Here is a 13,995-nt window from a genome sequence, read left to right as displayed (position 1 = left end):
AGCACTGGGTGTGATTCTAGTCTTCACTGACAAAAAAGATATTGTAGCATGAAAATAAGTTATTAACTTATTTAATAAGTTATTAAAAAGAGTAAGGGTATCAGAGGCAAAGAGGGCTTTTGCCACAAGAATAAACCAAATTGTCTGTCACTCTTTGGCTGAGAAAGAGGAGGGCTTTCAGCACCAGGAAAAATTACACTGGAAACTATTTTTCAGTACCTCTCATGAGAAAGGAAACAGGGAAATGATCAGACATACTGTTAAAGCAGAAAACACTACTCTTTCACATAAAAAGTAAAACCCAAAACTAATTGCCATGTGAAGTTTTTAGTAAAGTAAATGCACAGCTGGTTTCAAGAGCCCTGACTCAAGGAGAGGCACACTGATCACCATGTAAGGTGCTGTTGGAAAAGCTGCTTTAAACTGAGGCTTCCATCCCCCGTGGTTGACACTGGCAGAGTTTATTATCCTCTTCTTCACTCATTATTGATGGCTTGTGCTTTTGGTTGGCAATAGGATAAAGACCTGGGGGTGGTGGGTGGGGGAGGCTGTGCAAGCTGGTATGATAATAATTACATAAACAGGGAAAGAGAAGAAATGCAAAATTCACTCATTTGAATTTATATTCCAGTTATTTCATTTCATCTCACAAGAACGGTGATTAATAATAATTCTGCTATGAGCCAAAAGAGGGGTTTTTTCCATTTCCATGGAATTCCTGCATTCTGGAGATTTGTTCCTGTAAGTTCTCAGTTGTGTTTTTGGGAAAAGTTTGCTCATTTCCTCCTCTTTGTTCTTACTTTGGAGCAGAAAAACCTTCTAGGGAAGAAAAGAAAAAAAAAAGGCTCACAACAACAAATTTCCATTCTTCGTGGCTCAGAAATACAGAGTAATGCAGATATATGCAAAAATGCTTCTCCAGAGAGGGGACAATTAAACAGATTAATTTTGAGCATTGAGGACAAATGTAAAGTAGCAAGATTTTGCATTTCTAAGCAAAGAAACCTAATATTTTATACCAACAGACAGTTTCCCATTCCAAATACCAGTTCAAAGCCCTTTTGGGAAACAGACTTTCTGGCAGTCTCTTCCTTGGTGTTTCTTACTAGCCACTTAAGTCCCACAGCACCACACAGCCCTGTTGAAAGCTCAGTGCACTCACTTGTGCTGGGCATTAGGGGCACCCTCTGGGCACCCTGCTCAAGCAGCCCTTCTCTGGAGCCACGGTGTTCTCTCACTGCCTCACTGCTCATGGCTTCACCTTCTGGGTTCTGCCAGCTGGTCACTCTGCACCCTGAGAGTGCAAAAGGAAATGAAACCTGCCTTGTGCTCAAATTGCCAGGGAGACATGAAGGAGCTGCTGCTCCACCAAGGCAGGGTCTAGACTGCAGACACATTGTACAGCTTGGCAGGGCACTGCCTCAACTGCAGGCTCCGTTTGCATTAAAGCAGAGAATTTGGGGAAAAAATGTGCATGCAAAAGCAGCAGATTTGGGCATTTCTAGGTCCTTCCCCTGCTGTGGAAACTATACCTCAATGTGAAGGAGAAACCATATTTCACCTCCTTTCTATTTACAAAAGAGCAGCTGAAGCAAGTAAGCGGAAAAGAAGGAAAATTCAAGTACGCTTTGTTTTATCACCTAATGTGGACATGTTGGTATCTCTCAGGGTACATAAACATCTGTCACAGACATCTTTTCATAAAAATCCTTTCTTTAGGATTTTTCCCCCTTCTGAGAAGCTGTGGCCTCAGCAACAAAATGTAAACAATGGTTACCTGCTGCTGTGGAATGCAACAGGTGGATCCGTGATTGGTCTGCTGTGGATATTTGGATTTACTGATCACTCACGGCAGAGCTGGGTCTCGCTCTCTGCTGAGACACAGACCTTTGTTATTCATTCCTTTTCTATTCTTAGCTTAGCTAGCCTTCTGAAAACTTTTCCTTCTCTTTCTTTTTAGTATAGTCATAATGTAATACATATATATCATAAAATAATAAATCAAGCCTTCTGAACATGAAGTCAACATTGTCGTCTCTCTCTCACCCTGAAGACCTTTGTGACCACTGTCACAAACATCCCTAATGTAGAAGTAAGTAATAGAAATTACGAAGGTAATGGAAAAAAAATGCATGAGTTCAGTGAATATTCACCCAGCAAAGACTGACAAATCACGGCAGGTAAGCCCTCACACACTCTTGATTCCAGAGTAAGTGTGCACTCTGTACTGGGCTCCCAAGTGCAGGCAGCCCTGAATGTTTGGTCAGATAATTGTACAAGTGAGGGTCACACCCTCTATCCAGAGCACTGACTAGCTCAGCGAGGATCTTGAGGCTCTTGTATCTTAAAAAAATTGTCTGACATCCTCAGGGGACATTAGGGAGTTGCACAGCAGGTAACACATGGATCATAGGCCAGGCCAAGCCAAGGGTGCCCCACACTGCCTCAGCAGCCTCAGTGCAGACACTCCCACACTGCGGCAGATGTCACAGGACAGGTGGGTGACATGGACTTGGCTGGGTCAGACACTGCACTCCCAGACAGTGCCAAGATTCGTAAAAGAAAAGTGATTTAGTTGTTCTAGACTGAGAACAATCCACAATGGCCAGACAAGGCTTTCAGTCAGAAAATTAACCAGAAACCAGAAGACCCAACTTCTAAGGTCTGTAAGGGCTTCTACATCTGAGGAAGAGCACTCCATCTTGTATCCTGAAACTGGGATGCTACTTGTTTGGAATTTATTAGTCAGGAGGAAAACAGAGAATGGCCAAGAGTGAATTTGGCTCTAACCATTTAGGGGATGGAAATTAATAAGAAATTTATATTCTGAGCCTCTGACTCCTTTTAAGTGGGTTGAGCTCTCACACATTTGCTTCCAAGAGGCAAATCTGTACTGCCAGGTACAAGTTCAGCCAGGTACCTCAGAAGGAGCAGAAAGTGTCCTAGGAGAAGCTGGGGGAGCACATTCTTCTTCAGAGCAAGGCAGGTCACCAGACTGCTCTAACCACATGGCCAGTATGAGAATGGAAGACTGAGCAGGGGTGCAGCATGCAATCAGATTTTTTGTATCATCAGAGCTGTTTCTGCTCTGTTAACATCTATTCTCAGAAGACAGATGGCCAGCTTATATCATGACTGGGGGTGGAATTAAGTATTTCCCATTAGTCACCTCTAAATTCAACAGTAAGGACTATTCAAGAGTAGCCAAATAAGAAAGTAGAATTCTTTCTGGGTTTCTTAGAGGCCCTCAGCTTCTGCCACTAACCAGACTGGACCATCCCTCTCCCTCTGGGAGCTGTGAGTGTGCCTAAACTCTGAATGAGAGTGCTTGTGTGGAGAATCTTTCCACAGACCCTCCTCCTGCTGTTATCACAAAGCTTATCAATACTGTTAAATCAGCAAAATGTTTCTGTCAAGCTGGTTCTCTGCGCCAGCAAAACCTCAGTTGTCAGATCTGACCTTTGGATAGCCACGAGCTCAGCAGAAAAGCCAGTCTCTCATAAAAACATAATCAGAAAATTTATTTTATCTCTCTATATCACTAGCACTCTTTTTCTATGAATTCATATGCTAAAGGCAGGAATGACACAATAGAAAGGTAGTCACAAGTAGAAAGCAACCCCCTGGCTGACAAACCAATGAAGAAAACATACCTGTAAAGCAATTGCTACATTATATAATCTTAAAAAAACAGGTGGGAGATACTGAAGTCTTTGAGTTAGTCTTCTTATTAAACATATTCTGCCTATTTCTTCTGGTTTGATCATTTGAGTCGAGCAATGTCTGGAAAGAAAGAGTTAACTTCTAGTGACTGAAATTCAGGGTAATTAATGACAAGGATAAAGAACCCAGAAGTTTAGGTCAAAACGTGAAGTCCAACAGGAAGCAGTATCATTTGCATCAAGACAAAACAAATATTTATGTTCCAAAGACTAAGACAATAGAATAGTGATGACAGGAATAGAACCTGCCCTTGCAAAAGATTTCAGGGTGATTTTCATTAAGTCCCTTCAGATGGTCCATTAAATCTTGAAAAGACAAATAAATTTACCGTAATAAACAATGGAAATACCAGATATTGAAACAACAAACATCTAGTTGGAATTACTGAAATCATGGCAAAATGTCAAATTTATAGAAGGATAAAAAGCAACTGTGGAGTTTCTTGAGGCAACATAATGGACAATGACAACAAATGTTGTTGATACAAAGAAACAGGCAGTGATAGACAAAAGTAGACAATGCTGAATTCTGATGAGTTTAAAATTCAGGCAAAGTTTCTCCTTCCAATACTTGCCATTTATAAAATAAGCTATCAATAAATGACACATGAAAAATATAGACAAAAAAGAATGCTTGCCAACAGTGGCAGCAAACTTTGATGGAATAGCTCCATCCTTGCATTGCTTTCATAGTTCTAGTCATAAAAATATGACAGCAGCTGTACTGCTTCAGACCATCTAACTCAGTACTTCTGAGGTAAGGACTATTAAGAAAAACAAAGAGTAAAATCATATTCAACACATACTGTAACCCTACTTCAGTACTGCCCTAGCCTTCAAAGGCTCCAGCCACCAGGAATGTCCTGAGCCTGTTAATGTTTTGTCTATTTATTCCCATTCAAAGCCAGGTCTCTGCAGGAACCCATGTGGATTTCCCATGTGTGCAGTGTCCTCTGTCAGTGGAGCTAAAACTGTGAGAGCCAGCCCAGCAGCTTGGGGCAGCTGCTGAGATGCCAGTCTGATTTTCAGGAACTCCTTTCACCACGGCTGGAGGCAGAATGCCTGGCTGGGTTAGCTGGGCCTGACTCTGCAGAGCACTTCTCATGCTGTCCTCCAGTGTTTGTTGTTCCTCTGTTTTTCCCATCGGCCCTTGGAGTAAACTGTGTCCCTTGGCTGTGAGACAGCTTTTGGCCAGAGGAATCAGTCAGCTGGAGCTATTGCAGCTGGCACATCTCCCTCCAGCCCTTACATACCCCTAGCTGGAGGAACGTGGGGACTCAGAGCATCTGTAATTAAGCTTCATTACATAACAAAAGCCTTGGTTTTCTCACTTAGGATTTATGGTCACCTGCAGGTCAGTATACCCTCCACTCCTTAAATACAGGTGCATCTCCTTACTGTAGGTCAAAAATAACTCCTACTACAGCTCACCTCAAAAGGCTCACCTCTGTACTCACAGCTGGAAAATGCTTTGCTGACACCAAACCAGGAGCTTTTAGTGGAAGAAAAAAATCCATTCCACATCTAAGGCAAGGGAATTTCTGCCACACTGGGGCTTGTAAAGGAACATGGTGATCCAGGAGGTGGGCCCACTCGGGAAATCTAAAGATTATCAGGCTGATTTATCTTCAAAGAAAAAAGCCAAGAGCAATGAATATGTCCATATTCAGTACATTTGCGGTTAGAGAGGTGTAGGTACAAAGAAAAAATGGCACTTTTTTGCTTCACGTGTCCCACAAGTGGCTCAAAATGCAACATATGAACATAATCAGTAATTATGTACAGTGCTGCTGTCTTGATTCTTCCTCACCTCCTCCCTTCTTTGCCAGGCCAGGCTACAAAGACTTCATAATGCTGTCAAGTCCAGGTCAAATTTTTGCAAAGCATTACAAGAATTTTGGGCTTTTTCCAATTAGCATCTTACTCAGTTGAGATGGTATTTAGCTACCAAAGAAGTCATATGGCTATTTTTTAAAATGACATGTTTTCTTTTGCAAAATGCATACTTTGACTTAACGCCCATTATGATGCAATGAATTCTCATTTCATTTCCTATGGAAGTCCATCTCATACTGTCCACCTACTCTAGAAATGGAAATAGCCTGCATTATTCACATCCTTGAGAGAAATGTCTCAAGTGCTCTAGGCCAATCCCAGCTAGGAGCTGTTGTAATTTACAAGTGCAAACATATGAGTAAAGGGGTTGGTTTTTTGAGAGACACAGCTGTGTGATGCTGAGTATGAGGCCAGCTAGAGGCCATCTTTTTTGGTGGGTTTCAAGGAAGAGAGATAAAATGAAGAACAGAAATGCGTGGCCTGACTCACAGACTCCTGAAGCCTCACTAAGCCCTTCTCTTCCACAACTCTTAGCCCACACAAAGATACCAGCAACTGCTCACAGCCTCCCACATCTGGGACAGAAAAATTCACTTATGGCAGCCCTGCAGTTTTGAGGGTGCATGTGCACATTTTTGAGATATCGTGTGCACACAAGGAGCATGGCTGGGGCTGCTCTGGCTCCCCTCAGTCATCAGGGGACTTTCATGTATCTTAATGCATATACTACTACAAAGCTTTAAAAAGGACCATCTGAGTGCTCACTACAAAATCCACTGCTACTGAGAGCTATGGAACTATGAACCACACTGCCCCAGCCTCCTTGAGCTAATTGCTTTAATCACTTTCTGCAGTCTCATCTTCACCATTAGTTCTGGAACTCAGAATCATTTTGCCTGAGCCAAAACCATAGCAGGATTATTTATTTGGCTGCACTTATTATTGATATCAATATTAACAATAACAATATTTTAAGAGACAAAGGTCCTGGATAGACTTTGAAAAAACGTCCTGATCACTTCTGTTTTGCAAATTCTCTTCAATTTACAAACCCTGTGGCTATAAATTATTAACTAGGGGGTAAAAAACAAAAAGCACTACATACCATTAGGAAAAAAAGTTTGCAAGCCCCTTGGGATCTGAGCACACCATCGAAGGTAAGGATTGGGAATTGAGGACTGGTCATTTCAGGCAGCCAGTGCTTTCTGCTCCCAAGAATGCTTTGATGTTCCATTTCAGATGATCTTCATGGTTGCTCCTCTCTGATGGCAGCCTTGAGGCAATTCTTCCTCATGGACTCCAAATACTGCCCATTTGCTGTCTGGTTTCCTATAAACAATTCAGCATCCAAGACTCCAAGATTTTCTCACCATGTAACTATTGGATCCATTTATTCCCAGCTCAGGGGACTAGATCATTAAATTAGGCACAAATTCCTCATCTATCAATTACTGTCAAGCAAATTCTAGGACTCTCCGTTGCCTGGGTAGTACATGGCCAGTAATGATCCTCCAGCCATTATGCACAGCAGATCTGCTGAATGCAGATGCCAGATGAAGTGGTTTCCAATCATAGTCTTCTTCTTGGAATAACCAAGGCAAGGGTTGCTTGATTAGATCTAATTGACAAATGCTGGAGGCCGATTAAGAAACACAGCTCTGCAGAGCTCTACTACTCCCCATATCCCAATCAGCTCTGAGGCTCTGGATTAACAGTTGTACAGACTCAAAGTCCAAAACTCTCATTTTCCACTAAATTCCCTGCTAGTTCTTACAAGGGACAGAAAAAGCATTAAAAATAATAATTACAGTATAATTCAGAACAGCAGTTGTCAAAGTATCTTCCTTTATTTGCTCCCTCTTGGGTGTGCTTTTTTTTTTTTTTAAAGCTGTGGCTTGGCATTATTAGCAGCAGAACTTCATTATGCTCTCATGTAAACAGTGTGGCTTTTATTGGAAGGGGAGAGCTGCAGTTTCAGGCATCACTAGGTGGAGGCAGTGCACAGCACAAGGCTGGTGTGGCTCACGGCTCCAGGGGTTCCAGGATCCCCACAGCCAGCTTCTATGGCTCACCCTGGAACACTCAATCTTTTCCCATCCTCAGCTGTCTGCTCTCTTGGATGTGATCCTTTCCTTAATAATAAGCCAATTCATCTTCTAATTTAGGTACCCAACAAACTTTATGGTCCAACCCTCCAAAAATGTCAAACATGCCAAAGTTAGCAGCTTTTTAAAAGTGACAGCAGACGGTGCTGGCACATCTTTGGCTCATTTAAATGCATATGTGTATCAAGCCATTCAGATCTAGGACAAGGAAACATATTTTTATGAAAAACTTGGCTTTTCTTTTAAAAGTCAGCATGTGGTCTATTCTCCTTAGTCTCTGAGGAGAATTAAGTCCCATTTACTTTAAAAATACAGGAATCAGAGCCAGATATCAAGCAGAACCAGATGTCATGACCCAGAAGAGAGCATACACAGATGGAAGGGGGACATATGGCACACAAGTTTTTTCCCACTGTGAGTGTCCCTGTCCAGACAGCTCTTTAGCTTTTTCCCTGTTTGTTCCTGGAGGCAATATGTAGGGGAGTTAACTGCCAAGGTTTTTTTCTGTTTTAAAGGGACAGAAGAATGTTATTTTTTGTAACTCCCAAATACTCTGCTTATTCACCATTTCAGGATTTATAAACTTTACCTCTCAGTAGGGTCTCTAAACAGAATCATGGAATATTTTGAGTTGGAAAAGACCCACAAGTATCATCAAGTCCAACTCTAAAGTGAATGGCCCATATGGGGATAAAATATGCAACCTTGGCTTTATTAGCACCATGCTCTGACCAACTGAGCTGACCTCAGGGTCCTAAAGATGCATTTGTCCTGCCATTTCTGCTATGTTCCACTTGAAATCATGTAGTTGTTTCACACCTTACCCAGAAAGTACAGATCTAGTTGATACAGTCTGAGTATGCTTCCCTAGGAGCAAGAGGTCAGAAAAGAGTAGCTTGAAATTCTTTCCAAATCCAGTGCTTGTCCAAGTCCCCCGGTTCCATGGCACAGAAGAAATAGTAACATTATGCATATCTGTAAAGAAAAAAAAACCCAAAAAACCAAACAAATAAACAAACAGTGTGGATATTAGAAACAATGTGTTCAAAGACAGGAAAAAATTACTTCTCAAGACTGTTCCCTTAACATCTTCCAGGGGACATTAGATGAACAGAGAAAGAAAGGGGAACAGATCAGCTCTCAAGGAGAGATGAAGCAGCACTGGAGTGTGTTACCATAGACAATGCAGCAAAAGGAAGCACTCCACTGATGCATAGAGCCAGTGAGATAAGGAAAGAGAGAACATGGATTTTAATAATTGCCAGCAGAAAAAAAGCCCATCAGGGAAAGTATTCAATGAAATAGAAAGAAAAAAAAATGAGACAGCGTTCAAAATTTCCCTCTGACTACAGCCACTGCTACGCTCAAGAAAATAAAAAATCAAACTGGAGCAAAGACCAAATGAGAGGCTGACAGCAGAAATGAACCAGAAATATTTACACATCTAAGTCACTTGATCTGGAGCAGCAATTCAAAATCAACTTTTTGGAGCAAAAAATTCACCTTAATGACTTGGTGACCTTTCTACCTTTCTTCAGGATGAGACAGTAACTCCTGATAAACACTGCCAAGCAGTGCTGCCAGCTGCTATGCCACAGTGTCCAGGTGCTCTCTCACAGGAGTCACACAAGCTGTACCTTTTAACTGTGCCCCTTGATGCCCAGCAGATATCAGACTCCTTCTTTTCAATCAATTTTAACATGGGAAGCAATCTTAGAGTGGACTGAGGAAGCAAATATCTCTACTACTACTATTTTCTAGCTCCCTTTTAGTGACTAATGTTCCGTTTGTCTCAACAAATGCATTGAGTGCTGGTTAATATTATCCTAAATTAAAAGAGAATAAACATGCACATCAAATGGTGTGCTTTGCCTTTGCTCTTGAGAATAATGAGTGTAAAGATGAGAGGAAGAAGTGCTATTGCTCCTGTGTTCATGAGTTGTAGTATCTCTGACTAAACCTGAGACCTGGAAATACCCTGAAAGAAAGCTGCTAGCCACTGATTTTATTTACATGTATTCCAAAGCTCTACAACATAATACTTCCTTGGTACTTCTAGGGAAAAGGTCTCTCCTTAGCATAGATGTCATAAATAATAACTGTATCCATAAATATTAACTGTATCCTACCTGCTTCATCTTCAAACTAACTGCAGCTGTGAAAGGAAGCAGAGTCTCTGAGCTACCATAGTGTCTGAACAAAAGGCAGGATGGGCTCACTTCTCAACCAGAAGCTCAAGGCACCAAGATAAAGGGAAAATGTAAAATTGAACATTGCTCTTGCACTGTTCTACATTCTAGGATGCAATACAGAGGTAAATTTAAAGGAAAAGAAAAAAAAAAAAAGCAACAATAAACCCCAAAGTCAGTCAGGGCTGGGGCTATTGCATTAAATGTACCAGATCCTAAAAATTCATTCTGAGTTCAGAGCACATTCCTCCCAATCACATAAATCCATGAATTAATACATCACGGATGCTGTGCTGGTTTTGTGTGGGAGGGTGGGAGGAGACACAGCTGGGAGGGGTGACCTAAACCAACCAAAGGGATATTCCAGATCAGATGACGTTGTGCTTGGTATATAAAGCGGGGGGAAAGAAGGAGGAATAAGGGGATGTTTGGGGTGATGGTGTTTGTCTTCCCAAGTAACCATTGCACATGATGGGGTCAGGCTGTCCTGGAAATGGTTGAACACCTGCCTGCCCATGGGAAGCAATTAATTAATTCCTTGTTTTACTTTTCTCATGCGTGTGGATTTTGCTTTCCCTATTAAACTGTCTACCTTTCAACTCAGACATTTTCTGTATTTTACCCTTCTGAGTCTCTCTCTCATCCCACTGGTGGGGAAGTAAGTGGCTGTGTGTGGGGCTCAGCTGCTGGCTGGGATATGTACGTTAGAACATGAAACAGGCCACATCTCAGTGCTATTAACCACAGACATAAGAAAGCAGGATATGATCATGAAAAAATCATGAAAGAAGTCTCACAGAAAGCACCAGCATCACAATATGGATGGAAAGATGTAGTGGAATTAGCAAATTCTGACAAATTCATCACAAGGCAAGGAAAGGACAGTGCAGTCTGGAGTACCAAATAAATAAACAGGAGCAAGCCAACAGAATAACTATGTAGCTATGGTTGAAAAGCTAAAAATGGTGCAGAGAATGTTTTCAATGTACCTTACACCACATACCATTTAGACTTTGCTCTCTGTCAGCATAAACAATAAATATATCTACTATAAAGTGATGAACAAGTACCGTTCCATTGATTACACTGCACTTGCCTTCTCCTTCTGAATCTGCCAAGTTTTCCAGGGCAAATCTCTTGCCAACTAATTATTTGTGGACTTGTTGAGATTTGAATTTTTTTTTTAATAAAGAGCAACCAGCACATCTGTCTCTATGGGACTTCTTTCATTGTACCACAAAAAAAAAAAAAAAAAAAAATTGCATTTTCCAATGTGACTTGCAAAAAACATTCTCCAAGGAGAGAAAATAAAAACAAAATTCAGTTTCAAAATTAAGCCCCCTGATAAAAGTCTAAGCCATCTCATGTCATGCTACATTGAAGTAGCTAGCTAACAATCAACCATGATAACCAAAACCTACCTCCCACACTCACTTTTATACAAGGACACAAAATAATCACACTAAATGTTGTTTGAAAGAAAGTATCAGGTAAATCAATGCTGACTCACAATCATCCTTCTTCACTTACGAGTCATTAGGAGTCTCATTTAGTAGAGAAATAGGAAAATTATTATCTTGAATAATGTGACAAACCTCTGAAAAGAACTATGAAAAAAAGAAGCCAGATATCATAACAGCACATTCACAGAAGAAAAAAATAACAGCAGAAATTGCAAATCAATTTACTTTTATATAGTACTGCAAGTCCCAGTCATTAGTTTGTTTGGGGTTTTTTTATTTGAAAGCACATGAAACAAGGAAGCTGAAAAAATCTACCACAGTTTCAACTCCATTTCCTTATTAGTTTTCTCCTTCTACATGGATAATAAGAAGGTTCTGTTTTTAAACACAAATTTTAAAAAGGAAAGAAGGGAACTAATTTTAAATACTTTTTTGAGCAAGCTAAGGGTAAACACGATGTAAAAGTTTGACAATAATGGTTATCTAAATTCCCTAAGACCCTAAATTTATTTTTAAGTGTTCCAGCCTAAATATCATGCATTTCCAAAGAACATGGATTCAGCATCTACTAGGACAATAGTGCCTCATCTGATAGATATATCCTGTCCCTAGTTTTCCTGGTGACACCTCAGAACAAGTCTCTAGTCAGTGAAGGCTGTAGAAAATTACACAGTTGTGAACCCCACAGCCAGAAGAATGAGACACTGCTCCTAAGGAATATTTACTACACCTTTACAAATAAAAAAAGTACCATGAAATGCTATTGGAAATCTTTCGCTTTGATTATATATTTCCACTCCTAGATTTTGCTTTCTCTCCCATCAGTACAGCCCAATGAAGAATGTATTCTAGATACACATACCTCTGAGAACCAACTGAAAGGAATTCCATGACAGATGCTAACCTGGCAATAAACACGATGTTAGAACCTATATAACTTCTGAAAATAATTTTTTAAAAGCAAGCAAAATTCATATTTGCATTTAGATGATGTTCTTCTAAGCTAGAGCACAAAAACTCCTGCTGCTTCAGACCACCTTGAAAAGGAAGCAGCATGTCATTTTCTCACAGTGATGCACAACAAAAGTGGATTGGAATCCAGAAATACCAAGCTACTGTCAAGAAGTTTGATGTAGCCACATGCCTTTAACTTTTTCTTTCACAAGTAGATGAGATACCATTTCTTGCCATTAGAATTTGGTCATGTTTCAGCACTGGCCACTTCCCCCTCTCCAGGATCCCCAGCCCAAGCACAGCTCTTTGGTAGATTCTCAGAGAATTTCTGTGCATGCAGTTAGCACAGCTGAGACACACCATGAGAACATCTGGTTTCCAGAGTAGCAGCACAGTCTAGAAAGCTTCCCATTCTCAAGAAGTACGAACTATTTTCAGTTTCCCAAGCATTACAAGAGACTGAGTTTCAAAAGTAAACATACACCACACATCACAGAATTATTCAACACTCTAAAAATCCACAGATTTCATTCCCTTCCATTTGCTGAACACATTTAGTACCAACTGTTCAGCAGAAACACATTTAGTGTTGTGATGAGTTTTAATATATGCTATGTCATGTATTTCCCCAACCCTTTCAAGCAGCAAGAGTAAGGTCTGTTGCTCAGGAGACAAAGCTTGCACAGAGCAGATTCTTGCAGCAATAAGGAAATCTTTCAATCATGGAGAGGCAACAAGAATTGGAACAGAATGACAAAGAGAATGCTGATGATAGAAATAGACTTTTAATTTTATCAACTGCAGTTTTGATTTTTTAAAAATGGACTTCACAGTTGTTTTTTCATACAGCATTTATGTGGACTACAGCTTCTTAATAGCCTATCATCATCACTCTCTTTACTTAAAATATTTGATGGAGACTAACACAACAAATTGTGGCACTATCCAAAACTCAGAAGTAACAGAAATAAAAGTTGCACAGAGCTTTTTCTTTTTGGGTGTAATTTTTGGAAGAGACGAGCAGTTTCTACTCCTCAAAGAAAACATTTACTTTGTAGTATAAAGAATAGGCGAGAAACGTCCCAATTCAGAATTACCTTCTTAGTATTATCTAAATAAGTGCTTCTTAACTTTGCTTTGCTGCAGAACTGTTTGACATTAGGGGCAAGGAATACACTTCAGAATAAGATCCCTTTTTCCTGGGTGGCATTTGATAACGCACATTTTTCCAGAATCTTGTGTTTGCTGAACAAGATTTCTCTGAGAAGTCCCCTTTCCATTGAATAGCTCCATGTTTTTGCTTAATGTATCTGATTGATTCTGGCATGCTGGTGTAGTCCTGTATTTCACCCATTTCTATAAGAACTACTTGGATCCCATCACGGATGAGAGCGTTATACATAGCTAGCTGTTGCTCAGAGGTGTCTTCCAAGAGGCAGCACCTAGATGCTTCTGATCCCAAAATAATCATCAGTCTTCTGCTTTGCTTAAGGGCTTCATCAGCAACACTGACCACAGCTGTAAGTGATGAAGGAACAATCAAAGCTTGCATAGAAACTTTACAACTGGTGTAAAATAGCTCTTTATTTTAAAATTGCAAACATGTGAAGCTGTGGCTAGCTCAGAGCAGTAATTGCTTTAAGATCTTCACACTGAGAGTCATGATTCATGATCCATTGCATGACATAACTTCTAAAAATACTGTTTTCTTCATCCCTTAGGAGAA

At 40.4% G+C, this 13,995-nt stretch overlaps 1 protein-coding gene across 4 annotated transcripts in view; it reads right to left on the bottom strand.

Annotated features, from left to right (window-relative positions):
* Positions 1-11,197: 11,197 nt before the first annotated feature.
* Positions 11,198-13,995, bottom strand: part of LOC102065400 (interleukin-1 receptor-like 2) — a 15,719-nt gene continuing 12,921 nt past the window's right edge. For all 4 annotated transcript variants that reach the window (XM_074535811.1, XM_074535810.1, XM_026793030.2 and 1 more), the window contains exon 13: positions 11,198-13,787. In XM_074535811.1, coding sequence (XP_074391912.1) covers positions 13,396-13,787 — 392 coding nt within the window. In that variant the 3' untranslated portion in view covers positions 11,198-13,395. The remainder of the gene's footprint in view (positions 13,788-13,995) is intronic.

Source organism: Zonotrichia albicollis, chromosome 2, assembly GCF_047830755.1.
Source record: "Zonotrichia albicollis isolate bZonAlb1 chromosome 2, bZonAlb1.hap1, whole genome shotgun sequence".
Lineage (NCBI taxonomy): Eukaryota > Metazoa > Chordata > Aves > Passeriformes > Passerellidae > Zonotrichia > Zonotrichia albicollis.
The sequence above is the reverse complement of the archived record's forward strand: the minus strand, read 5'-3'. Positions and strand labels throughout refer to the sequence as shown.